Below are 24,143 nucleotides of genomic sequence, written 5' to 3'. Positions count from 1 at the left end.
AGAGATACTTATATGCTGCACTTCTACTATAGAGAAGCGAGTCCAAGAGCGTGCTATAAGAATTGAATTCCATTCTAATAACCATAATCTATAGAATCAATTTCCATCTCCCACCCCATGAATTTAAGATAGGCTTATATCTAAACTTTGGAAAGTTGTGGAATGCCACATTCCAATATAAATTAGCCTACTCCATTAAATAGATTCCAATTCCTTCAAAATGAAGGAACCCAAACGGGACCTAAAAGTTATTCATGATTTATATTCCCAAAGTTTGACCTAAACCTTGTCCAAAATAACTTCTTTTTCCTATACGGAGGGAGTACTCCTTTTTTGTTTTCTTTTTATTACTTGGATCACTTAGTTTACAACCTGCAACAAAAATTGATTTGTCTAACAAAAAATGCAAAACCTGCTTGATTAGATGAATGAATATATAGAGCAGTTCGATAAAGTTTGGCAAAATTCAGTGGCCTAATTTCTGAGCCAAAAGCATCCAGAGGTTCTATAGGAACTGCTGTTCACCCTCCAACTACCACGATAGTCCAACTGTAGCATGTGAGGTTTCTTGTGGTGTAACTTGTCCACTAGGGTTCGAGTCCTCGACTCCGCACTAGTACTCGTATTTTTCTAAATTTATTCCAGGAATTAACCGATGCTATTCTTTCAGTGGTAGGCGACGTACCCGTCGACAATGAGGCGCCAGTGGTGACTTCGTCAATCTCGAGGATTTGCCGGCTCAATCTTTCGGAGGTGCTCATAGAGGAGGGTTGCGTGCGTGTGTTCGTAGGGGCGAGTATCCGTACGTATTTGTAAGCATCGTCTGTGTGATTTGCAAAAAAAAAAAAACTACCACGATAGTCTGATTTTCAACCCTGAAGTACAATTCACACACGAAAGGCCATTGAACAATTGAAAAACCGTGCAAACTTAGTCCTTAGGGTGGTTTCAAAGGTGCCTTTTCTAGAAAATTAAGAAAATCTAGTTTAATCTAGAAAATCATAAGTACTTCATTTTAAATAAGAAAATATTTGGAACATGATCAAATTACATCCAAATAAAACGAAATAGAGAACCATCAGATAGGTTATATTTTTTATAAAAAAAATGGTACTGATTTTCTACTTTTTTATTTAAAATGATTTGTTTATGGATAATTAGGTTAATTGGAATTTTTTTAATTTACAAATAATGGAGGGACACCTTTGAAATCACCCAAATGATTAAATTTGCTGGGTTTCAACCGTTGGATGGTCCTCGGTGTTTGATTTTGTAGTTGAGGGTTGAAAGTCGAACTTTTTGATAGTTGGACGGTGAAAATTAGATTTTTCCCTTCCTAAATTGGATTTTCCCCATGTACGATGAGCTTCAAGATAAGATTCACACACCCCAAGAATCCTTCTTTGTCTCCAAACTTCAATCCACAGGTGCATAAGTTGGAATTTATTTCTTTGGAGTAAAACTCAACGAAAGTGTCTCTAAACCTTAGATGCAAATTGCAGGGGACGGTGCCAAAACTTAGGGGGGCTTTGGATACACCTCCTAAAGTTTAGTATCCATCACATCGGATGTTTGGATACTAATTAGGAGTATTAAACATAGACTATTTACAAAACTCATTGTACAGATGGAGTCTAATTCGCGAGACGAATCTATTAAGCCTAATTAGTTCGTGATTTGATAATGTGTTGCTACGGTAAACATGTGCTAATCATGAATTAATTAGGCTCAATAGATTGGTCTCGCGAATTAGTACAGGGGTTCTGCAATTAGTTTTATAATTAGCTCATGTTTAATCCTTCTAATTAGCATCCGAACATCCGATGTGATACTTCTAAAGTTTAGCATCTCGTATCCAAACACCCCTGTAGAATGAGTTGAGGAAAAAAAACTTCCAGGATTGTCAAAACCTACTATGTATTAGTTTGCCAAGCTTTCTGATGAGGATCAAGCAACAATGCCAAAACTCAATGGATAAGGCTCTATGGCAGTTTTAATTTGTCCGTGAAATCTCTCGTGCCGTGCTTCCTCATCACTCTCAGCTCCAATTGACGTGGAGGCTCCAAAATCAGCCTCTTAATTGTTGTCCTTGCCTTTCGTACATTTCACATGGCCAGGATGCCGCCTTTCGTACATTTCACATGGCCAGGATGCCATTATTATGTCTTTCCTTGCATTACAGGGATATCTATACGTGTTGTTGGGTCTAAGTTGCATTCTCCCAGTATGTGGACAGTGGCAGGGCGTGACTTTTTATATGAAGGGGAATAGGCTATCCGCACCGTTGAACGGGAAACAGACCTACAGCGCCTGCAGACCGCGCAGCGCGGGCCTGCAAACGGTGTGCTGCGGTACCGGCCGGCCGTGTGAGCGCTACAAGTAGTGGAGCACCAGCGCACGGTACCCGTTCCTGAGTAGGAGAGAGAGAGTTGGGGTGAGAGAGACAGAGGAGGGAGGGGAATAAAATATGGAGTAGTTGGTATAGAGTAGGGGATAGAGATAACACGGGTGTGAAAGAAACGTGTATAGAGTAGAGAATCTCGATGATTAGAATAGAATATTCTTTTTAGAAGATGGAAATAGAGTTTGACGAGTGCGGATAGCCTAAGAACTAAGAGATCCACGTGACAAACACAAAATCACACGACTGCTATGATAACCAAGAAGCCTTGGCGCACATGCTATTGCTATCTACGATGTCGCAAACCCATCCTGACCCTTCCACACACTCCGATCGGCTAACTGGATGGCTTACATGGTGGCATGTCGCAACTGATGCAAATCCTAGACCTGCAACAGTACAGCTACATATAGCGCTCGATGTCTTGTCACGTCATGCAACAGCCAGGAAACGGTTAAGGAGCGAGACTGAGAGATTGATTGGGGATCAGATCATGTGTTATGGAGGTTGGAGAGCTGCAGCAGCTGTGGGCCAATGAAGAAGTTTGGAGTGCAATCGATCGTCGACAGCAGGGCTTGAATTCATGCTCACAAAGGAAGGAATGTGTATCGAACACCTTCACTGTTCCTGAATAAGATGATACTAGCTACTTCGTACTACCTATGTCAGCCAGTTCCTGATCGATGCATGGCACTTATTTGAAAATGATATTCTTGGCCACTAGAACATGCATGATTACATGCAAATGCTTGGGGAGTTAAGAATGTGGGCATGTGGCAATGGAAGCTCCAAGAGTCAACTTCACGCAAAAGAGAAGAAGCCAACTGCTTTTTTCCTTCGTCACTGGTGGAAATGGCGCTGGCAGTTTTTCCTTCTTTTTTATTTTTTTGAGGAAGGCAGTGATAGTTTCGTGACGGGATAAAATCGACAACATTTTTGCAAAAACACTCGACTGATGATTAGGAATTCCGTTTTTCCAGTGGACCGGTTTTACAGAAAGTACTCTCACAAACACTTTTCATTTTACCTTCAAAATTTACCCCACAAAGAGTGTCCATATAACTTTCAGACAATCCAACAAAGACCCTCATAATACCTTTTGATCTAGTTAACGAATCGATCATTTACTCTCAATATCGATACATGAGCCACACTTGTTAAATAAGAAAAGCTAATAGGTCCGACAATTACTGCAAGCGTGCATGCATAATTAATTCTACTCAGTAATCCATCCGATTAATAATAGTTATTCAGGGTACTTTGAACTTTTAATATTGCTACTATCTTGTTTAAAATTTTCTAAACGAACAGTCTTTGTGAGACGAAGGGAGTACACTAGTAGTACAATAAAAATGATTGGATTGGGCCTGTCCATATGTAGCCTGGCTCGACCCATCTAGGTTTTCTGGAGTTTGGGCTGGATCAGGACGGTTTCCAGGCCTGTTTCTAGATCACTTGGATCTTGTTTTTTTTTTAAACTTAGCTTAAACTGAACTTGCAAAACCACTATACTTCCTTAAGAAACAGTTTGATTAGATGAACGAATGTTCACCGCATGGTGTCATGTAGATCCTAACGCTGACAATCTATAGATCAGTCGATAATCGATAAAGTTCGGCAAAATTTAGAAGGCCTAGTTTTCTCAACCAAAAAAAACATTCAGAAGTGCTATATACATATGGTAACATTCAAGCACAGATTTTCGTTGTTTCGAAATTTGATTTGTCTGCGTTGGATGCCATAACACTCGCCTATTCCTTGTCGGAAAAAGATTGATCAGGGCACTCGGTAGTAACATTCCCGCTCAAATCAAACAAACCCCAGCCGAATTCCCGGCCCAACGCCCCCAACCCAGCCAGTTACCCCCATGTCCACCCCCTCCCCTGCGCCGTCGCCGCCGTCTCCGTCCCCGTCCCGCCTCGTGCCGCAGCTGCTGGTCGCGCTCCTCCAGCGCCGCCGCTTCGACGCCACGCTCCGCGTCTCCCCGGCCTTCCGCGGCTTCTCCCCGCACTCCATCGCCGCCGCACTCGCCGCCATCCCGCGGCTCCTCCTCCCGCGCTCCCCGCGCCGCCTCTGCCCGCAGCGGCCCTTCCCCTCCGCCTCCTCTGCCTCGTCCCCCGCCAACCGCCGCCTCGCCGCCGCCCTCACCCTCGGGTTCCTCTCCTGGTCCCACGACCACGCCCACCCCGAGCCCGTCCCGCTCTCCGAGGCCCCGCTCCGCTCCGCGGCGCTCGCGCTCGCCCGCGCCCGTGCGCTCCCGGCGCTCTTCCGCCTCCTCCGCGCGCACGCCCCGCTCGTCTCCACGCCCGTGCTCACCGACGTCATCCGCGCGCTCGGAGAGGAGGGGCTCCCGCGCCACGCGCTCGCCGCGTTCCACCGCATGCGGCAGCTCCGGTGCTCCCCCGACGCGCAGTGCTACAACACCCTCATCTCCGCGCTGTGCCAGAACGGGCGATTCAAGGAGGCCAGGTTCCTGCTCGACCAGATGGAGCGCCCCGGCGCGCGCTGCAAGCCCGACTCCTTCACGTACACGGTGCTCATCTCCTGGTACTGCCGGATCGGGGTGGGCACGGGGTGCCGGAAGGCGGCGCGGCGGAGGATTTACGAGGCGGGGAGGCTGTTCCGGAGGATGGGAGAGAAGGGGCTCGAGCCGGACGTCGTGACCTACAACTGCTTGATCAATGGACTGTGCAAAACGTACCGCGTGGAGCGCGCCCACGAAGTGTTCGACGAAATGCTGAAGAAGGGTTGCGCACCAAACCGGGTGACTTACAATTCCTTCATCAGATACTACAGTGCGGTGAACCAGGTGGACAAGGCTGTTGGGTGGATGAGGGAAATGGTTACGAGGGGCCATGGGATGGCTTCATCGAGCACCTACACACCTGTCATCCACTCCTTGTGCGAGAGCAGGCGTGTTGGTGAGGCCAGGCAGTTCTTGATTGATATGGCTGAAAGTGGGCATTTGCCGAGGGAGCACACTTACAAGCTAGTGAAGGATGCAATTGATGATGCTGATGAGGAGGCCCTGCCGGAAGAGCTATGTCAGTCCATCGAGTCTGGCATTACAGCAAGATATCAACAGGTCATGCGAATTAAACCCATAATGCGATCAGTTACAAGATGATCTAGGAGAGAGAGAAAACGAGCTGTGGATACTTGCAATCTGTTTGCCACATGAGAGACGCAGGTCTTGCAAGCAAAGTGTTCTCGGTTGGGATGCCTCGGATGGCACATGGCTACAACTACAAGCTAATATATGTGTAAAGCTAGTGCAGACTGAGTGCTCTTGTAAGGAGGATTTGTTGAAAGACCCTTGCCAGGGAGCAGGCGATGAGACCAGGGAGAAGTTCTAGGATATTTCCATTATCTCAAAATAGTTCAAGACTAAAATAAAGTTTATTTGCACAGAAGGTAAAATATATCTGAGATTGTTCATTCTTGCTGGCTGTTGAGTAGGGAATAATTGTTATCTATATGCATTCTGAACTTTTTGTTTGTTAATTTTCTGGAATCTTGTAGTTTGCAGAATAACTGATATAGAAATTGCCTTATCTCAGCATTATCTATTGCAGTTTATCAGCATCACAACTTTAAATTTTGCTGTTTTCAGTTTTCTAACCTGAGCCATCATCATGACTGGCGTTGTTTCCTTTTTTTCCACCTTGGTTACATTAATCATGAGAACATTCTTTGTCTGTCAGGTCCACATTTGATTCATCCGGTCTGTAATCGATGATGTTCTTGTGTTGTCTTCGTAATACTAGTTCATTAGTAGTTGGAAATACCTTCCCTTAGTAAAAAAAAAATGTTGGAAATGCCTTTGTGGGCAGTCACTTCGGGCATCATAATTTCTAAGATATGCTTCAGCACATGCACAAAGAAACTGTCATAACTCATTTTCCTATCCGTCGTTTTGCTATTCCCATGTAACCTGAGAACTCAGTGAACATGCCTGTCGTTTTGCTATTCCCATGTAACCTGAGAACTCAATGAACATGCCACCCCTGAAATAGGGACTTTTAAATATAAATAACAGGATCAAAATGAAGCAAGCATAGAGGTCACACAAATTCTTTACTATGATGAAAAGTCACTCCTATAAAATAATTTGTAAAGGTGCCATTTCTACAAAAAGAACTTCACACATGAGCTGGAATGCCAATAGCAACAAGGACCCCAAAAATTAGCTTCACGCGATGCACACAACTTCCGATCTATGTTTGACAGAAGATTTTATACTGATCTGTCATACTGGTACAGAAATAGAAGCTCTATAAGCTTATGTTGTCTGCTTTTCTGTTTCTGGCCTTTGCTGTACCAAACGATCATATGTTGCTCCACTTCCCTGTTTGATGCTTGGGAAAATATTCAGAGGTCTGTCTCTTTACGGTTTCCATGCTGATGGTGGCGGTGGGGGTGTTGGGAACATAGGAGGAATTGCAGAGAAGATTGTGTTCTTATCAATGCTGTACCTTCCAGTTGGTATATCAGCTATAGAAATCAGTGCTGCGACCAAACCAGCATTTGCTGCAAGAGTAGGCTCAGTGTAATTGTAGTTCGTGCGGATATCTTTGAAGCGATCATGCTTGTCAGGGCCAGCCACCATTGCTCCAACGAGAATATTAGGGTTTGCCTTTTTACTCTCCCTCCATTTGAAACCTCCTTTGCATCCATACTTGACGCCATTATGAGGTATCGATGCACCTCTGTGATGGGGACGCTTTGGGTACTTATTTCCAAAACCCACAACGTAGCTCATCTTTAGCGGGTTCTTTCCAAGGATGTAATCAAGCTGCAAATTGAAAATATTTAACTGTTAATTCACATTTCCTGCTAATGTGTATTACACACTTCAAGAGCATTAAGAACAATACTTTACCTGTGACCTGGCAAACTTGCGGAGGACTTCTGTGGTGTAGAAATTAGGCCCACAGTACCACCCAGGTGTATCTGCAGATTCAAGATAGTCACTATACAAAGAAGCAAGGAAAGCTGCGTTGACAGCATACTGAAGTGGCTGAGGCCCTCCATGGTTGAGTTGTATTAATCCTCCTGCAAAATATTCCGTTGCTTAGCTTTCTTCTGTGGAACAAGAAACAAAGAGAGAAACAAAGAGGGGCACCACCAACCTTTAGTGAAGTTGAATGAATTGAATAAAGGTAAATATGAGCACATAACGTTGTCAGTTTGGTTGTGGAATGTCCTCAGTATTTCTTCATAAGGGTACCCTGGACTTAGGAAGAGTCGCAACCTGCTGAGAAGAACCTGGGATAAAGTAGAAACTACGTTAGTGATGATCAATATTCACTAGAAGGCTGCATTATAACATTTGATAACCCTTTCTGTTTTTCCTTAGCAGTCTAATTGCTTGTGAAGCACTCAATTATTCACTAGGTGTTTCTGACATATTCAGTACAGAGGATCATGGTTTCCTTTCCGTTCAGATCATGCTGAGTACTTTTACTATATTCAGTGCTGAAGTGTGAAATATGCTAACCTGAGCTCCTGGAAGTTTGTCATCCCAGGTAAATACTCCATAGTTTGGACTGCCAAACCAGTAGGCTCCAGCATGCTTTGCCATTCCTGGGGCTGTGGCAACTGTGAGATATGAATTGTTCCCTGTGGCAAAGTACATCCACGCACCACCCCACACAAACTCATCCCAGTAGCTGGTGGAATTGTAGAAAATTGCCTGGTCGGATCCATTGGGACTGTATCGCCCTCGCTGCGTCCTGCCGAATTTGTACAGGGCTTTTGCACCTTTGACGAGCTTGTCAGAGTAGGTCTTGCTGTCCTTGAACACTATGGAAGCTGCAGCCAGGGCGGCAGCCATTTCAGATGCTAGATCTGAGCAAGAGTGGCACTCAGTGACAGGCCTTTTGTAATCGATATCCTCTGGTCTCATCCAGCAGTAGTGGTCATTAGGCTGGGAGCCACCTTTGGAGGTGTCACCTATACCCACCTGCAATAAAAAGTTCATATGGGAGTCACTGATTTGCTGTAACTCAGTCTGATATCTGGAGATGTTTTATGGAAAAGACACGGGAAGTTCACTCAATTTGGGTGGATCTGATGACCAGCCATTTTTGGGACAGAGCAAATCAGCACCTCAAGATGATCAGTAGCTACGAACCTGGGCAACAATCCTGTCGATTGTGTCGGCTGACGAATTGAAGGTCTTGAGGATGTAATCTGTTCCCCACTTGATCAGCTCCTTGATATGGTCGAGCTCGCCGATAGCCTCATACTTGGCCTTGTACTCGATCACACTCCAGCTGAGCATGGTCATGGACCAGGCCATGGGGTAGTTGAACTTGATGGCGTCCCCTGCATCGTAGAAGCCTCCGACCAAGCTCCGCCGGGTGGTGCTGTCAGAAAGGCCATCCTTCATGCAGGAATTGCCCCTCCAGCTGACGCCGTTGTGCTTCGGCAGCGGACCAGCTGACATCCCAGAGAAGAGAACACATCGTCAGTCAGCAGGTGAGCAGAATTTTTGTCGGTGCACTCATCCTCTTCGTCAATTTTAATTGCTTTTACGAATTCATAGTCTTTTGCCATATTTTTTCAGATCAGAGTGAGATATCTTGGTGGTTTTTTTCCTCCCCCACGTGGACTCTGTTCGTGTTAAATATACGACGGAGTATACGTCTGCCGGGAAAGGTCAGATCTTGAGCACCCAAGGCATGCTAAATGTAGAAACGTAGAATGAAATATGCGGCAGCCACCAACTCATGCAAAGGAAGGCAAGAAATGGCAAGGCAAACATCTCCAGCTGCCAGAATCGTCTGCATGTCTACGCAGAACCGGATCTGATTTGCAGAATTCAGCGGGACGAGGAACGGAGGAAGGAAAGAACAGGGAGGGCAGCAAAAAAACAAAGAAAGGAGAACGGAGTAATTGAACTCACATCGCTGGGCGTTGAAGAACATGAGCGCCTTGTGGACCGCCTGCGTGTACTGGTCGGGCGGCGGCGGCGGCGGGCGCTTGTGCGGGACGAGCTTGACGATCATCATGATGAAGCCGATGAAGACGCCGAGGCCGAGGATGGTGCCGACGGTCCACATGAAGATCTTGCGGTCGAGGACGACGCAGCCGAGGTCGACGTACTTCTTCTTCTTCTTGCCCGCCTGGTCCCCGGGGCCGGCGAGGAGCCAGCTCTGCTGCGTCTCGTCCAGCTGCCGCATTAGCGCCGCCCGGTCCAGGTCCCGGCTCCGGTCGTCGTCCGTCGCCGAGTCGGCGTTGGAGATCTCCAGCGGCCCGCCCCACGGGTCCCGCCCGAACATCCTGCCGGCTCTCTTGCTGCTGCTCCTCCTGCTGCTGCTGCTGCTTCCGCGCCCCCGCGGCCGCTCCGCCTCTGCTCACCGGCGGCAATGCGGGCACCCGGGAAGGGAGTGAGAGAGGCTGCACCTGCACTGCACGAGTGTGCGGAGCAGAGGGTGAGGGACAGGCAGGCAGGCAGGCGAGCGTGCGAGGCGGGTGAGTTATGGTGGTGGGAGATGGCAGTGCGGCACGGCACTGCGTGGGGGGTGTGGCGTGGGTGCGTGGGGGTGTGATTTGTTATGCCGTGCGATGGGGTGGAGGGATCAGGTGGTTGCGCCGTTGCTTTCCCCCGCCCTCTTGCCGTCTTTTTGGGTTGGGGCCTTGGGGGGTCTCGGCTCCGCCTCGGCTCTCTTTGCCGCTGCGCTATCCACCGACGGGTGGGTTGGTGCGCCGCGCGCGTAACAGGGGAAGGAGGCGGTGGCCACTCCACCTCACCTGTGGGGGCGGCGTCCGCGCTGGTGGGGGGCTGCCCGGGCACACACTGGTAGGCTCCGCTCTCTACCATGCCGCGCAATCGCGTGATTGCTACGGTACGGAAGGAGCGCCTCGTGCTTGTATCGTTTGGAGATTACCGACCACAGGCATTCAGTGTCCACGAGGTGAATTGCGGTTGTCACTGTGGTAATAGTTGGGAGGATATTTGGGCGGCCATCTAAGAAAAAAGGGAGGGTAGGTCTTTGCTTTTAACTCTCGTAGATCTGAGTGGGAAGGCACTGTCGTTTGTTTGTACGCACCCCCCCATCAAAACTGTACGTGACAGAGAAAGATTGGGGGGCAATAATGCATGAGAGCGACGGCATTAAACTTGCTCCCGGCGTTCGCTTTTAGTTTTCCTTTGCGACGCAGTAACCGTTGCTTTGCTCAAGCAAAAACATTGGTGCTGCTGGTGGTACTGGAGCACTATTTCAATATAAAATACTGACCACCCGTTGCTGATTCTGACGCTATTTGTTCCCTTGCTGTTTGCCCCCTTTTTTTTTCTAATGCTTAGTTTAATTAACTGGAGCTGCAGAGAGTGAAGAGCGTTGCTGGATTGGGGGGATGGATGGAGGGAGGAGACACCAGTCACACCACAGAGCTCAGCGCATGTGGTGGAGAGGAAACGGGAAAAGTGCGTGTTGGGCACTAGCTATCATGGTTCTCTCCCTTTCTTTTTCTTTTTGTAGCCAACCACCACCATTTCTTAATTTTATCCCCTCCGGCACATATACTCGATGTTGGTGTCGTAGGTACATGTATTAAAATGGGCTTCCTATCTAAGTTGCCTACAAGAATCAACTTTGCCCGTATCAAGTGGTTCTTTTTTAAATGCGCAGTCACATACTTTACGATTTTAGCAAGGACCAGTATTGTGTGCGTTCCCCGGCAAAAAGAAATCAGGAGAACAGGAGAAGCATTGCTGAGCACACGACCTACTCCGAATACCATTGCTGTCATGTACTGACGTGTACCACACACTACACTACCACAGTGCAGCAGTGGGGTTTAAGTCATCGCGTCCTGTGGAAATTTCGTTGCGCCCCTGCAAGCGATGCGTGCGCCTTGTTGGCTGTTAGCAGCTGGCGCGGATGCGAGACCCGCACACCTTGAATCGGTGAGGGGTCACCCTCGCTGTCACAGAGGTGGGTTACGCTAAATTAACTCGGCCCCCTGGCAGGACGGGGACTAACCAGCAGCAACAGCAGAGAAAAAGAAATGGCTTGTTTGCTGAGGCTCCGAAATAGAAAAAAAAAAAAAGAGGGAGATCTGGGCTTGGGATGGCGAGCTGTCGGTGGACTGCTGTCGGTGGCGTATTCCTTGGACCCGCCCGCGTCTGCGTGCCGCGGGACTCGTGTCGTCAGTCCATCACGTGGCGGATCGGCTCTGCGCTCGGCTCGCCGCCTGGCGCCTGGGACCGTGGCCGTTGCTCGGCGGCCTCATCCGCTCGCTGCCGCTGAAAGAAATGCCTTGCGCACTGAAACCCAAGCAGATTCGCCTGCTGAGGGCAGAGGGCGGCACCGCTCTCCCGGTTTTTCCACCAGAGGGCAAAGGCTGGCAGGCTGCTGCCAAGAATAGAAAGGGACAGAAGAAGCAAAGATACCCGTGGAGCGCACTGGACCTGGATAGGAGTGGCTGAGTGCCTGACAAAGCTTTTGGAGCACCTTTTCTTCGGGATGGTGGGAATTTTTGGGTATAGTGATTCGTAAGTTTTGGAATTCCTAGAGATTAATAAAGTAGAAAAGTTCTCACAAAAAACCCACCCGGAAATGCAGTAATGGTTGTTGGGGATTGAGCTGTGCGGCCTATTCGCTTCAACTTATCAGCCGAACAGTGTTTTTTTCTCACAACAAAACCGTTTCAGCTTTTCAGTCGACTTATAAGTCCAGCCGAACAGATCCGCGGTGTTCAGCGAAAACGAGCACACGCGTATCGTGTGATCTGTGCCCCAAATCCAAATCCCCGTCATTCATCCCAAGGGCATGCACGCCTGGACGTGATTCCGAGGCTATCGTGAAGACGCCAGAAAATCATCTGTATCCTGATACCTTCACCCTAACATGCAGGCTAGCTGACTGACCAGTGACCAAGGACTCCCTCCAAGATGCAGAAACTGGATGGATCATGGATGGTGCATCAGACGAATCATTGACAGTTCAATGCTGGTACAGCAGGAACAGGCGCTCTAGTCTTCGACTACACTGAATAGCAAACAGAGCACCGGTATAAAATGGCACGCAGGTCCATGCGCTAAAATGGAGAATGCGACCAAGATACGGACGCCCGGACAGCCGGGACTCTTACCGTGAAATGCAAGGAAGGAACGGGCGCGGTTGCTTCGGAACGCTGCACTCGGCGCATGTTTGCATGTCTTTATCCTGCCAACAATATCACGGAAGCCTGAAGCACAAGGCTGTTGTAAAATAAACGAAACGTAAAGGGGTTTGCACACCGTTTGCTAATTGGCTCCATCATTGGCTTACTGATATCGAGTGCGTTAAGCTATTGTTATATAACAGCCTAAAAGCTGCAACCTGAACCAGCGTACTCCCGGGGTACAAGTACAGGATACATTGGGGTACTCTTTGGTACCATGCCGGCCAGAAAGACGGGCTTGATACAATTATGGAAGTGTACAAGCCTTTCCAAAGATACTATATGGGGCATCAATTAGCAAAGCAACGTAAGCTGGAGGTCTCTTTCCCAAGGTGTTATGAAATGTGACTTGATGCCGATGCTTGGAAGGCAGAGGGCCATTTTTTCCTTCTGGGATGTGGATCGGTGAACCAGAATGAGAGAGACGTATGATCTCTCAATGCACCGAGATGACTGTATTTCTATGCGAAGGCTAGGTCAGTCATCTCTGTGCGGAAGTTGAGAACTTAACCTCACCCAAATGGTGGTTTGAATTCTTGACAGGTGATGATATGATATATCGACAGCATTCCTTGTCCTAAGTATAGATCTGCAAATTAGTTGCCGAAGAATGAATGCCAGTTATGGTGGTGAAGATCTGAAATGTGCACAAGGGGAAATGAGGCGGCATACCTTGTGTGCAAACCTCGCCTTAAATGCTTCAGAAATCATCTCAAGTTCTTCTCTTTTTCTCTGACCATGTTGGCCCATATATTAACAAGTTTGTTCTACCAAACCTCCTGTCAGCTATCTGCAGTGTTTGAGAAATAAGTTAGCAACTGCAACGACCATCAGGAGGACCCAACAAGCTATGCAACTATATCAAATCAGGACTTGAATGAAGCCAAGCAGAAGATGAACCCACCTTTATAAGATTTCCGCAGGATTCAGCCATATCTGTTTTCAGTGGGTACTCAACTAGCTAATGAACATAGATGAAGTCAGAAATGTGCATAGCGGCAAAATAGTTTGGTTTACATAGCATGAGGAACTCACAATGAAGCAATCTTTTCCAACCAATGGTGACCTTGCAAGTTGATCGAGTAGTGTGCTATAGTTTACCTCCAGATATGGTGGTGTTACACTAATATAATCAAAGGAAGGATATTTACCTGAGAGACACAGAAATAGAGTTGGCGAAGAGGAAATAAAAAACTTTAAAAAAAACTCGACCAGGGGGAGAGACGTCCCCCTGATTTTGTCTTAAGAAGATTGTGCCGCGACTCGAACCCAGGCTGGCTCAGCGAACTGCTTCTTTGGCGTGTTCTGCTGACCAGTTGCACCGTGAGAGTGTTAAGGAATCCAATTACCACGTTGCTATGATTTATTATACAATTTTATCAGTTTACTAATGGGAAATCTGATCATTTATGTCCCTAAGATTATTAAACTAAAATAATGCAGTTGACTCTTGAATGCTAAGCAGAAATTCCACACCTTACAATACAATATGCAGACCACTGCTAAATAACCTTGACAAGTTGCATGTTCTGTGCACCTCATTCTAACTGGACATGTGGCATACTATCTCACTTCTCTTTTTATCTAGAAACAATGCCTAGCCGTCGAAAGAATCTTTCCATGAATTGCAGGATTCCATCTAAGAAACATGTTGAAATAAACTGCAGCTTTCACAACAAATATTGCTAATACACACTCAATCTGAAGAAATAATCCATAAGTTTCCTAAAGGATATCAATCTATTAGTTTTTGTGCGATATTTGATCATAGAAATATATTATACATGTGTTCACTCATCACTGTCTATCTCAGTGGCCATACTGCAATAGTAAAATGTGTTTCCTAAGGAGGTTCCTACCTTCAGATTTTTCAGCATTGGCCAAGAATTTTTCAACACGGAGCATATGTATGTGTGACACATCAAGAAATCCAGTACACTCCAGATTTGGTTTAAGTACCTCAGAGATAACCCAAGGATCCATCTCAACAAAATGGGCCTAGATAAAAACAAAAGACAAGCACATCAATAAATATATTCCATTATTTCTCCTTCACATCACCCACAGAGTCCAAATTCAGAATTAACCTCTTCAAGAAGGTTTTATACACTTTTTAATTGGCAGAATTTGAAAATCTATCTCATAACTATATGGCTAGATAAAAAAACGACAGGAGGAACTAGATGGCATTGCAAATAAGAAATAGGCACACAAATTTGAGGGAAAGATGACTCTATGTGGTAGGAGTGTACACCAAGCTCAGTTCTTAGATAACATTTGAAAAAGTTCATCATGAATATTGAACGTAAAAAGTACACATTATTGGATGTGCTTGTGTGCACGAATAACGAATGGCTGTCATGTATGCAGTAGTCCTTACTTGGATATACGAAAACATCATAAGGATTTTGTTTTAGTCCACTAGAAGCACTTTAAGTTAACATGTCAGTTGCCATGACTTGAAGAGCAGAAATGTACATTCACAAATGATTATCTTAACAACCATAGCGGTTTTTCCAGGATGTGCCTATGCTGATTGTTTCATAATCAACAAATTGAAAATTTGCGTGCTACGATGCCTAGAGTATAAAGGCCTTAAAGATGTTAAAAATGAGGTGACTGAAGATATACTTCTGTACCACGCAGAATGCACAAACCAGGTATTATTCTGCACACCAGCTATTATTTTTGCACTAGAGACCCCCCCCCCCCCCCCCCCCCCCGCCTAATGAAATGTCCACAAACATGTTCCATGAGCTTATTTAGAATTGTGATAGAATCAGAAGAGGAAATTAGGTGAATGGGTGTTTTCAGGGATTATCTGCATTAGTTTCAAGACTATCATAATTGATGTTTCAGCACGAGATTTTTCACAACCTCTGAACATCCTCGGCTCATAGCTTCGATTCCAACAGATCCAGTACCACTATACAAGTCTAGCCACCGACCTGGTCTGAGTGAGGCAGGAGAACCACCAGCTGACTGCAAGTTATGATCAAGAGTAAATGAATGTCTATGAATAAATCAAAAAGGAAACAAGGATTAGAGTGACATCAACAAATTCAATAGATGTATACTTGTAAAATGTCAAAGGCTGCTCCTCGGACTACTTCCATCATTGGACGGACATTCCTATCTTTGGGTGAAAGTAATTTCCTTCTACGGACTTTTCCACCTAGCACCTGAAAAAAGCATACATACGTTAACACCGAAAAGTACATTATTTTGAAACAATCACTGATCTGAATTTCAACATGGATGTGGAAGAGGTACCTATACCAGTCTTAGTTATTAGAAGATCAAGTAAACCAGTGACGTTTCTTGTGGAAAGCATATGCAGTTAAACTCAAACAGTTAAAGAATAATTCCACACATGAGCCAGTTTAAACGATAAAAATGTTGTTCCACGAATCTGGCATTTCAAATTAATGATAGATATGTTTGCATATAATTTGGTTTGTTGGAAAAGGAAAACGACAACAAGCAGAACCTTTATTTGGACAAGCACATCAACAGATGACACCCTTTCTTTAGGAGCTGCAACTATTTACATAATTTGCAGAGTGACAGCTAGGATTGAAACTGCTTCATTCAGCCATTACATGAACATAATTTAAGTGTAAAGACCAACCATGTACATCATGCTGCACCAAGCTTAACAGTTTGTATGGCTTACAGATAAATCACTATAAGATCCATGACACATGACAAGTGCCTATCTGATCAAATCTGATAGCAGTATTTTCTTAAAACAGAGGGGGACCATATGTTAGTTAAGTACAGAGATACTAATCAATATAACTATTAATCCACGGTCTATGCATCACAACAAAGCATATGGTCTTAGTAGCTTTGGTTTTCTGCAAAGCTATTCAATGTCGCCAGCACCATTAAACAAGACACCGAAGTACTGAACTACTTGGCATTGGCATAATACTGATCTTCAGATGTATCAGGTCTAAAAGCGCAACCTCTTCCGCCTTAATGAATCAATGCAGGATGCGTATAAATGGACGCGACATATAAACATAATTGGACTAAAATAGAATCGTATTGCACTGTGACTCTGAAATTTGAAGCAGAATGATACGATTGATAACATCACAGGAACAAAAACATATATACATTGGAACCGTATTGTCCAAACCTGAAGCAATTTGTGAGTCTCCCGAGGCTCTGCCGCCTTCGCCGGAGCAACCGCCGCTTCCTCCGCCTCCTGCCCTCTCCCCGACCGCCGCCGCCCCCGCCTATCCCTCCTCCTCTCTTCCTGGAGAAAAAAAAACATCCCACTCAAATCACACCAATCCGCAACGCAAATCACTTAGAAGAAACCCGAACTCATTAGAACAAACCCTTGGGCCCTTTTCTGCGTCGTCCTCGAAGTCGTCGGGGTTGAGCCCGTACCGCTCCAGGAAGCGCCTGCGCTCCCTCGCCGCCGCCGCGGCGCCTGAAGGAGCCGCTGAGGCCGCGACGGGGAGACGGCGAACGGAGGCTCGGACGGATACTGGCTTACTAGGGTTCGGGACGGGAAGAGACGGGAGGAAGGGGTGCGCGGCGAGAGTGGAGGACGCCATCGGCGACGAGTGGCGCGAGCTCAGCAGCGACCGTTCCTTCCCGGGAGACGTGACGGCTGACGAGAGGGGATAAGGGAGGTTTCGTTTGCTCTATCCCAATGACAGTGGGCCATATGTGTCAGTGAGCAGGAGCCCGGGGCCTTGCCTCTCGTCCATCTCACTAGAAACAAACCCAGTGTAGCTATGGGTTGTGTACAATGCATTCACTGATCAGCCCATGGCATTGTGTGCAATAGGTTCAGTTTTACATCGAGTTCACTGCAGTACATATTGATAATTTTTTTGGACTCAGATAAGTATTAAAAGATTGTACGCGCCTTCAAATAAAAAAGCTACCAGAGATCTTAATGCAGAAGTCAGCAGTTTTCTGCATGTTGTCATGTTGCATAATCTGAATATGCCAAAAAATATAAACATTATACGATTAACAATAAAAGAGGTAAAATCAGATTTTACATATGTGACGACATTAACTCAATCCATAATAGACTAAAATAGCACGCGTGGTCGTACCAGAGAAATGACACATAAAAACTTATGACAAAAATATGGCTGCATCATCAACGAAGTACTCTAGGAAATTTAGAACAATGAAATGGTTTAGGAGCAATCTCCAAGCTGACTGTTGTGTACAAACACTACTAAACATTTTTTTTCGTTTTACAGCAGCGCCTTTGTCCAATTCTTCATCATGCCCTGGAGCTTGGTGTTATATTCCGGTGTCGGTGTCAAGTTCATTTCAGTAATACCAAGAGCCTATTCCTGCATGCATTGAACTCAAAAACTTCAGTTATATAGAGATGTTGCAGCTAGCAAATTAATCATGGAGGTTTTGACGAGTGTATCTCTCTGTAGAAGATTGCGTTATATGTTTAGACATTGCCGTTTTAGCGCTGCGTCTCTGCTATGAAATTTATCTTGTTCTTGCCTTTTTCTTTTTTTTCCTCCTATATTTTCTGTATTCTCATAGATTTCATTCGCTTCGTATGCGGCTGTTCAAATTCTGCTTGCTGTATTGGGCTCTGTCTCTTATTGGATTTTGTATAGCAGATATGATCATTTTCATATATTTTATCAGCCATATCTGAACATTTGATTAAGCCAAACGAAAGGACCATAAAAACATAATTAGTAATGAATAAACAACTAATATCTTAATTTGTGTTTGATGTACAGGCTAACATTACGAGCAAAATTATTTTGTTAAACATGCCTCTTGTGAATCAGTTTGGAACCATATTCAGATTTTTAATGCACAGGGCGTTTCTACAAGCTGTCTTTTCTTATACTCTCTCCGCATCATTTTACTTGTCGCCACTAGTACAAACGAGAACGACTTAAAATATGCAGTCATTTTACCCCTGGTTTGGAACCATTTTACTTGTCGCCGGTAGTATGCAGCAGAGGCATTTCTCTTTTTTACCCCTGTTTAGCACCTATCCCCTCGGCCTCCTCCGCCGCCGTCCGTGCTCTTCCCTCGGCCTCCGCCGCCGTCCGTGCCTCTCGCCACTCGCGCGCGTTGCCCTATCCCTGCCTCCCGCGCGCCGCTGGAGGCCATAGCCGCCCTCCTCCTCCGGAACTCTCCTCCCCCAATCTCTTCGTCTTGAGCGCCGCCACCTCGAGCTCTCAACCTGTCCGGTGCACGGCGACGCACTCCTCCTCTACCATGCGCTGTGGGGTGAGATCGCCGGCGGCGAGGGACTCGGAGGGGGCATCGGAAGGAGCGGCGGTGGGGCAGGGATTCGATGGGGCAGCCGTGGGGAGGAGCTCGAAAGGGGCGGCGGCAATGGCTTCACGGACGGCGAATCCGCTTGGCCAATTGCACGGAGGCGCCATTGCTCCCGCCGCCGCAAGGAGTGCGATGGACGATTGGGCGAAGGGCAAGAAGGTAATTGCACTGTTTTCTTAAAAAAAATTTTTCCAAAGCTGTCGTAAACGAAGTATTTTGATACGGAGGGAGTAGTATTTAAGAGATGAATTGAGACGCAGCTATGAATCGGCTTCACAAATAGAACTTATCCAGACTACATACAGATGCAATCGATTACAATTTAATGCTAGAAGTAGAAGCTAACAGAGGGAGGCAGACGGTTACGTCTTACAGGGATGACGCCCACTGGCGGAGCCAAGGCCCGGCCACCCAGGGCATCTGCCCGGGCTCATCACCTGCCAAAACCATTAGCTAGTTTAGTGTTCCGCTGTTGGTTAGCACTAGTTGTATAGCTGGAGAGTGGAGACGCCCAGGCTCATCGAAGTCGCTGGCTCCGCCACATTGACGCCTGTTGTTGATGGAAGGTTGTGGCTGTGCTTATCAACGACACAGCTCCAGACGACGAGGATTGGGGTGCGGCTTCGTTGCTGATGCAAGTCCGCCCCCGTCGAGGGAAACGGCATCACGGTGAGATGCAGCCGCGTTTGATGGAGAGGGCGACCTGGGGCCGCAGCGTTCCTCAACTGCTGGCCGACGCTCGATTTTTGGCGTGGGGGAGCAAATCTGGCGAGCAATGAGGGCGCTAGGTCGGCAGCTCGACTGCTCGAGCGCGGAGGAACAGGGGGACGGGGCGCATGAGCGTCGGCCCTCGGGGGAACAGAAGCGGGAGGAACGGGGCACGGGGACCGCGCGTCGGCACTCGGGGGGAGCGGGAGGAGCGGGGCATGGCGTGGCGCTTCTCGACTCGAGGATTTGCAGTGGACAGAAGCTCGCGAAGATGGGAAGATGAACTTGCGGCGCGAGAATGCGAGATAGACTGGCCGGCGTGAGGATTTAGCGAGAACAGAGCAACCGACCGACGAGATGGACGAGCGATATCAAGGAAGTCTCTCGAGCCCTCTATACGGGATACGGGCGGCGCGATGTGCGACACGGTATAATTGAAGAGGAGAACGGACGGTCGGCGATTCCCGGCGACGTGGCCCAATGACCGCTCGAGGACCGTCCGCCGATTTCGTCAATTAGAGATTCGCATCGCGTGACACGTCACGCTTGTAACCGTTGCCACGATTGGGGAAAAATCATTTTCGTTCAAAAGAAAAAAAAATATCATCTCATAGATAGCCGTTGTTTGGATCGCCTCCCTCTCCCTCCTCGTCCCCGGCCACCGCCTCGCCCAACGGCTCTATTCCCGTTGACCGTTGCGAGTTTAAAGCCTCCCCTTCCTCGCACCTCTCTTCCCCCAAACCGCTCCCCCTCTTCCCCGCCGATCCAATTCTCCCACCGCGAAACCCTAGAGAGAGCGAGAGGGAGAGGCGATCCAGAGATCGGCGCCATGAACGACCTCATGACCAAGTCCTTCATGAGCTACGTCGACCTGAAGAAGGCGGCGATGAAGGACCTGGAGGCGGGCGGCGACGGGATCGAGCTCCCGGAGTCGGGCGCCGGCGGCGTCACGGACGAGCGCCTGCGCGGCTTCTTCGAGGAGGCGGAGGCGGTTAAGGCGGAGATGGCGGCGATCCGCGACGCGCTCGACCGCCTCCACGCCGCCAACGAGGAGGGCAAGTCGCTGTACCAGGCCGACGCCCTCCGCGCGCACCGCGGCCGCGTCAACGCCGACATCGTCGCCGTGCTCCGCCGCGCCCGCGACATCCGCGCCAGGCTCGAGTCCCTGGACCGCGCCAACGCCGCGCAGCGCAGGCTCTCCGCGGGGTGCCGCGAGGGCACGCCGCTGGACCGCACGCGCACCGCCGTCACCGCGGGGCTCCGGAAGAAGCTCAAGGACCTCATGCTCGACTTCCAGGCGCTGCGGCAGCGGATGATGTCCGAGTACAAGGAGACCGTGGAGCGCCGCTACTACACGCTCACCGGGGAGGTCCCCGAGGAGGAGGTGATCGAGCGCATCATCTCCGACGGCCGCGGCGAGGAACTCCTGGGCGCCGCCGTCGCGGAGCACGGCAAGGGCGCCGTGTTCGCCGCGGTCCACGAGATCCAGGACCGCCACGACGCGGCGCGCGAGGTGGAGCGCAGCCTCCTGGAGCTCCACCAGGTGTTCCTCGACATGGCCGTCATGGTGGAGACGCAGGGGGAGAAGCTCGACGACATCGAGAGCCACGTCGCCAACGCCTCCCACTACGTGCAGGGCGGCAACAAGGAGCTGGGCAAGGCCAGGGAGTACCAGCGGAGCAGCCGCAAGTGGCTCTGCATCGGCATCATCATCCTGCTGCTCCTCATCCTCCTCGTCATCGTGCCCATCGCCACCAGCTTCAGGAAGTCTTGAGCGAATTGTGATGGGAGGAACAACGCCGGGGTTGTGAATTTGTGATGATGAAGGGGTTCGGATTCGATTCGTTCATTCGTTGGGTGGGTCATGGGTAGGTTCGAATGATCTGGACACTCTGCGGTTGTCTCTCGTGTTGTTTGATTTCGTATTCGTTAATTTCAGCCTGAATGTTTCTGTATCCATCAGGATTTAGCTGATGAAATCACCTTTAACTGTTCATCTGTTCCTGAGTTCGTGTACTGTATGGCATGAGATTTGGTGGGTGACACTTAGCAGCAGTTGAAATTTAAAATTCCCATTGTCAAATCGTTCCTGTAAACTGTGCTGACATGCTCAAATCTGGAGAAGCTGGCCACATACAATTGCTAATTAACCATTGTTCAATGACCTAAACTAGTGCGATTTTCCGTTGCTCTGTCTGGTTTCAGATCTCATTCATCAGGAAAGGGCTTCTATCACTGTACGCGTTGGCCAACCCGAGAGAAGCCTTTTTTTGTGATCAGCAAAGAGATCAGAGGGTGAACAGTGAACAGTGAAGGCCTTCAACAGCCGGTTCTTGTCTGAATCTGAGAGAAGTAGCCTCCTGCCACATATTTTTAGAGAGTCATCCCTCACCCGAGTGAAAATAATCCTTCCCTCATTCGATTTTTTGACCATACGGTCCGAGATCGACACGAAAGATCGAACCGGCCTCCTCCTTTATCTCCTCCATCGGTCACTCCACCTTATCCACTCGCCTGCACCAGACGCCGTCCACTGCCTCCTCCCCGCTGCTTCAACCGGCGCCGGTGCGGCCTGCCCTCCCACCACCACCCCTCCCTCCTCCCTCCTCCACCCCTGCCATCCGCCGCCGCCACTCACCGGCGCCGTCCCTGGCACCAGCCGCCCCTTCCTCCTCCCTTCTCTGCCCCCGCTGTCCGCCGCCGCCCTTTCCATCTCCGACAGCTGGCGCTGCCAGAGACACCGCCACCGCCACCGCCATCGTCCCCGCCCCAGCACTGCCCAACCGACCTCCACCACCGCCCGGCCGGCGGCGCTCCCACCACCGTGCCTCACCGCCCCCACGACCACCACCTCCGCCAGGTCGGCCTCCTGCCGTCGGCCCTCCCTCAAAGGCCACCGGTAAGTTCCCAAACCCCGCAACCCCGAAACTCTAACCCATGAACCCTCTAATCTCGTCGGAGCTCAAATCCCGGTGAGGAAAAAATTGAGTGAGGGAAGACCATATTTCAGTTGGGTGAGATATAGCTTTTGCCTACTTTTATGCCGGCACTAGCAAAGTTGCAATGCGCACTCTACTGTTGTGTTGTGTCTCTTCGTGTCATTTTAATTTGTGTTTATTAAGCCATTCTTAGTGGAGAGTAAGTTTCATTATGCCGTTTCCAAGAGTGCCACATCATCTTCAATGATTTAAGTTGATGAATGAAATAACTCCTCACAATGCACAGTTTCATGTCACGATTTCATAGGCTACTCATAGTATTTAATTGTTATATGGTGTTGAGATCAAATATGCCATATGATATGTAGCCACTTGTAATTGTACTTAAATTAAGTAGTGGCACACTAGCCATGGTCACACAGGATCAACAAAAGTTATGGAGATGAAACAAATTGCTCTCAACGGGGGTTTCATCATAGTTTCAAAGTCTTGATAATTGTGTACATGAGGTTTCATCCTCATGAAACCCAACTCATCTCTCTCTCTTCATAAATTTTATGATATGTTAGCATTTTTGTCTATGTGGCATGCATTTAATGAGTTTGAAACCCCATGAAACTTGCATTGAGAATGGCCTTAGTTACTTGGGGCTTTGATGTGTCTATACCTATCAAGATTTAGCTGATCAAAATGCCTAGTTCAACTTTGTTGTCGATATATGGGATTTAGTGAACTTGGGAAACTCTGGATATTAGTTCTATTCGTTTGATATGTTTGGTCTTGTCACTCTGCAGTTGTGTACGGGGAGCTGGTGAAAATAAAATAAAAAGGGAAACATATTTTCTTCAAGCATTAATCATAACTACAGTAATCCTTGTAAATAAGTACTCCTATCTCTTCTAGTATTAGTATATAATGCAAAGGTAGACAATGCCATGGGCTCCTCAAAAGAAAAAGAAAAGTAGGTGAAATAAAGTGCCACCCATTGGAGTACGGGATTTTTTTCACATAAACATCACTTTGTGTTTTCATCCCATACAACTCCTTTGGCAGCACCTTTGCAAGCAGTGGACCTAGGTGAATCTTGAGTAGAGCACACCCTAAATTGCTAATTACAAAACTTGAAAATGATACAAATTTATTAACTATCTTTTGCACTACAAAATAGGGAGGCCATGTGCCCTAGCCCTGTCTATATAGGACCACCTTATTTTTACCAATTTTTATTGATGCCTCACTAAATGGGTAAAAAGAAATGGCTTCGCCAAGAAAAATCCTACAAAAACACACAGACGGTTTATTGGGAAGGAGGAAAAAATGCATCATCTGTTTCCCTGGCTTTCGTTGAAACCCGATAAACGGGTAAAAAGAAATGACTTCACTCAAAAAGCCTACAATAAGCTGGTGGTTTATCGGGAAGGAGCTTTTCCTTCCTTCACAATCATGAAGTTCCCTCAAAATTATTCAAATTGTCATCGAGAAGCTAATTTACCAATATCTTTTAAAAATATTTTAGCTACAAAAAGCAAAGTTGCTTCAGTAGAGATTAGAACCAGCATTTTAATGAGCCAGCGTCTTACCAAACGGACATTAATGTTAAGTATATCTGCATTAAT

General features: G+C 47.6%; 4 protein-coding genes across 5 annotated transcripts; 2 read left to right on the top strand and 2 right to left on the bottom strand.

Moving 5' to 3' along the window:
* The first annotated feature begins 4,120 nt into the window (after positions 1-4,120).
* LOC117837950 (pentatricopeptide repeat-containing protein At1g77405) lies at positions 4,121-5,839 on the top strand. The gene has a single exon (XM_034717771.2). It carries the CDS (start codon positions 4,269-4,271, stop codon positions 5,526-5,528), a length of 1,260 nt encoding a protein of 419 aa, XP_034573662.1. The 5' UTR covers positions 4,121-4,268; the 3' UTR covers positions 5,529-5,839.
* Positions 5,840-6,448: 609 nt separating this feature from the next.
* On the bottom strand, positions 6,449-9,967 carry LOC117837949 (endoglucanase 10). Its single transcript, XM_034717770.2, has 6 exons — positions 9,312-9,967; positions 8,538-8,845; positions 7,902-8,366; positions 7,534-7,669; positions 7,284-7,456; positions 6,449-7,196 (listed from the first exon to the last, which is right to left on the bottom strand). The coding sequence occupies exons 1-6, from the start codon at positions 9,685-9,687 to the stop codon at positions 6,789-6,791; spliced, it is 1,866 nt and encodes a 621-aa protein (XP_034573661.1). The 5' UTR covers positions 9,688-9,967; the 3' UTR covers positions 6,449-6,788.
* A 2,708-nt stretch (positions 9,968-12,675) lies between these two features.
* LOC117839940 (uncharacterized) lies at positions 12,676-17,215 on the bottom strand. 2 transcript variants are annotated; one of them, XM_034720379.2, is made up of 9 exons: positions 16,930-17,215; positions 16,725-16,844; positions 15,655-15,759; positions 15,455-15,559; positions 14,437-14,575; positions 13,613-13,728; positions 13,482-13,538; positions 13,250-13,367; positions 12,676-13,154 (listed from the first exon to the last, which is right to left on the bottom strand). In XM_034720379.2, the coding sequence occupies exons 1-8, from the start codon at positions 17,149-17,151 to the stop codon at positions 13,290-13,292; spliced, it is 942 nt and encodes a 313-aa protein (XP_034576270.1). In that variant the 5' UTR covers positions 17,152-17,215; the 3' UTR covers positions 12,676-13,154; positions 13,250-13,289. The 2 variants fall into 2 exon arrangements, with proteins under 2 accessions (XP_034576270.1, XP_034576269.1); XM_034720378.2 differs by having other exon boundaries at positions 12,676-13,166; positions 16,930-17,213.
* A 1,379-nt stretch (positions 17,216-18,594) lies between these two features.
* Positions 18,595-21,584, top strand: LOC117837848 (syntaxin-111). Its single transcript, XM_034717625.2, has one exon. It carries the CDS (start codon positions 20,418-20,420, stop codon positions 21,360-21,362), a length of 945 nt encoding a protein of 314 aa, XP_034573516.1. The 5' UTR covers positions 18,595-20,417; the 3' UTR covers positions 21,363-21,584.
* The last annotated feature ends 2,559 nt before the right edge of the window (positions 21,585-24,143 follow it).

The sequence above is a fragment of the Setaria viridis genome, chromosome 9 (assembly GCF_005286985.2).
Source record: "Setaria viridis chromosome 9, Setaria_viridis_v4.0, whole genome shotgun sequence".
In the NCBI taxonomy this organism is placed as follows: domain Eukaryota; kingdom Viridiplantae; phylum Streptophyta; class Magnoliopsida; order Poales; family Poaceae; genus Setaria; species Setaria viridis.
Note: the sequence above shows the minus strand (reverse complement) of the source record. Positions and strands in the feature narration are given on the sequence as shown.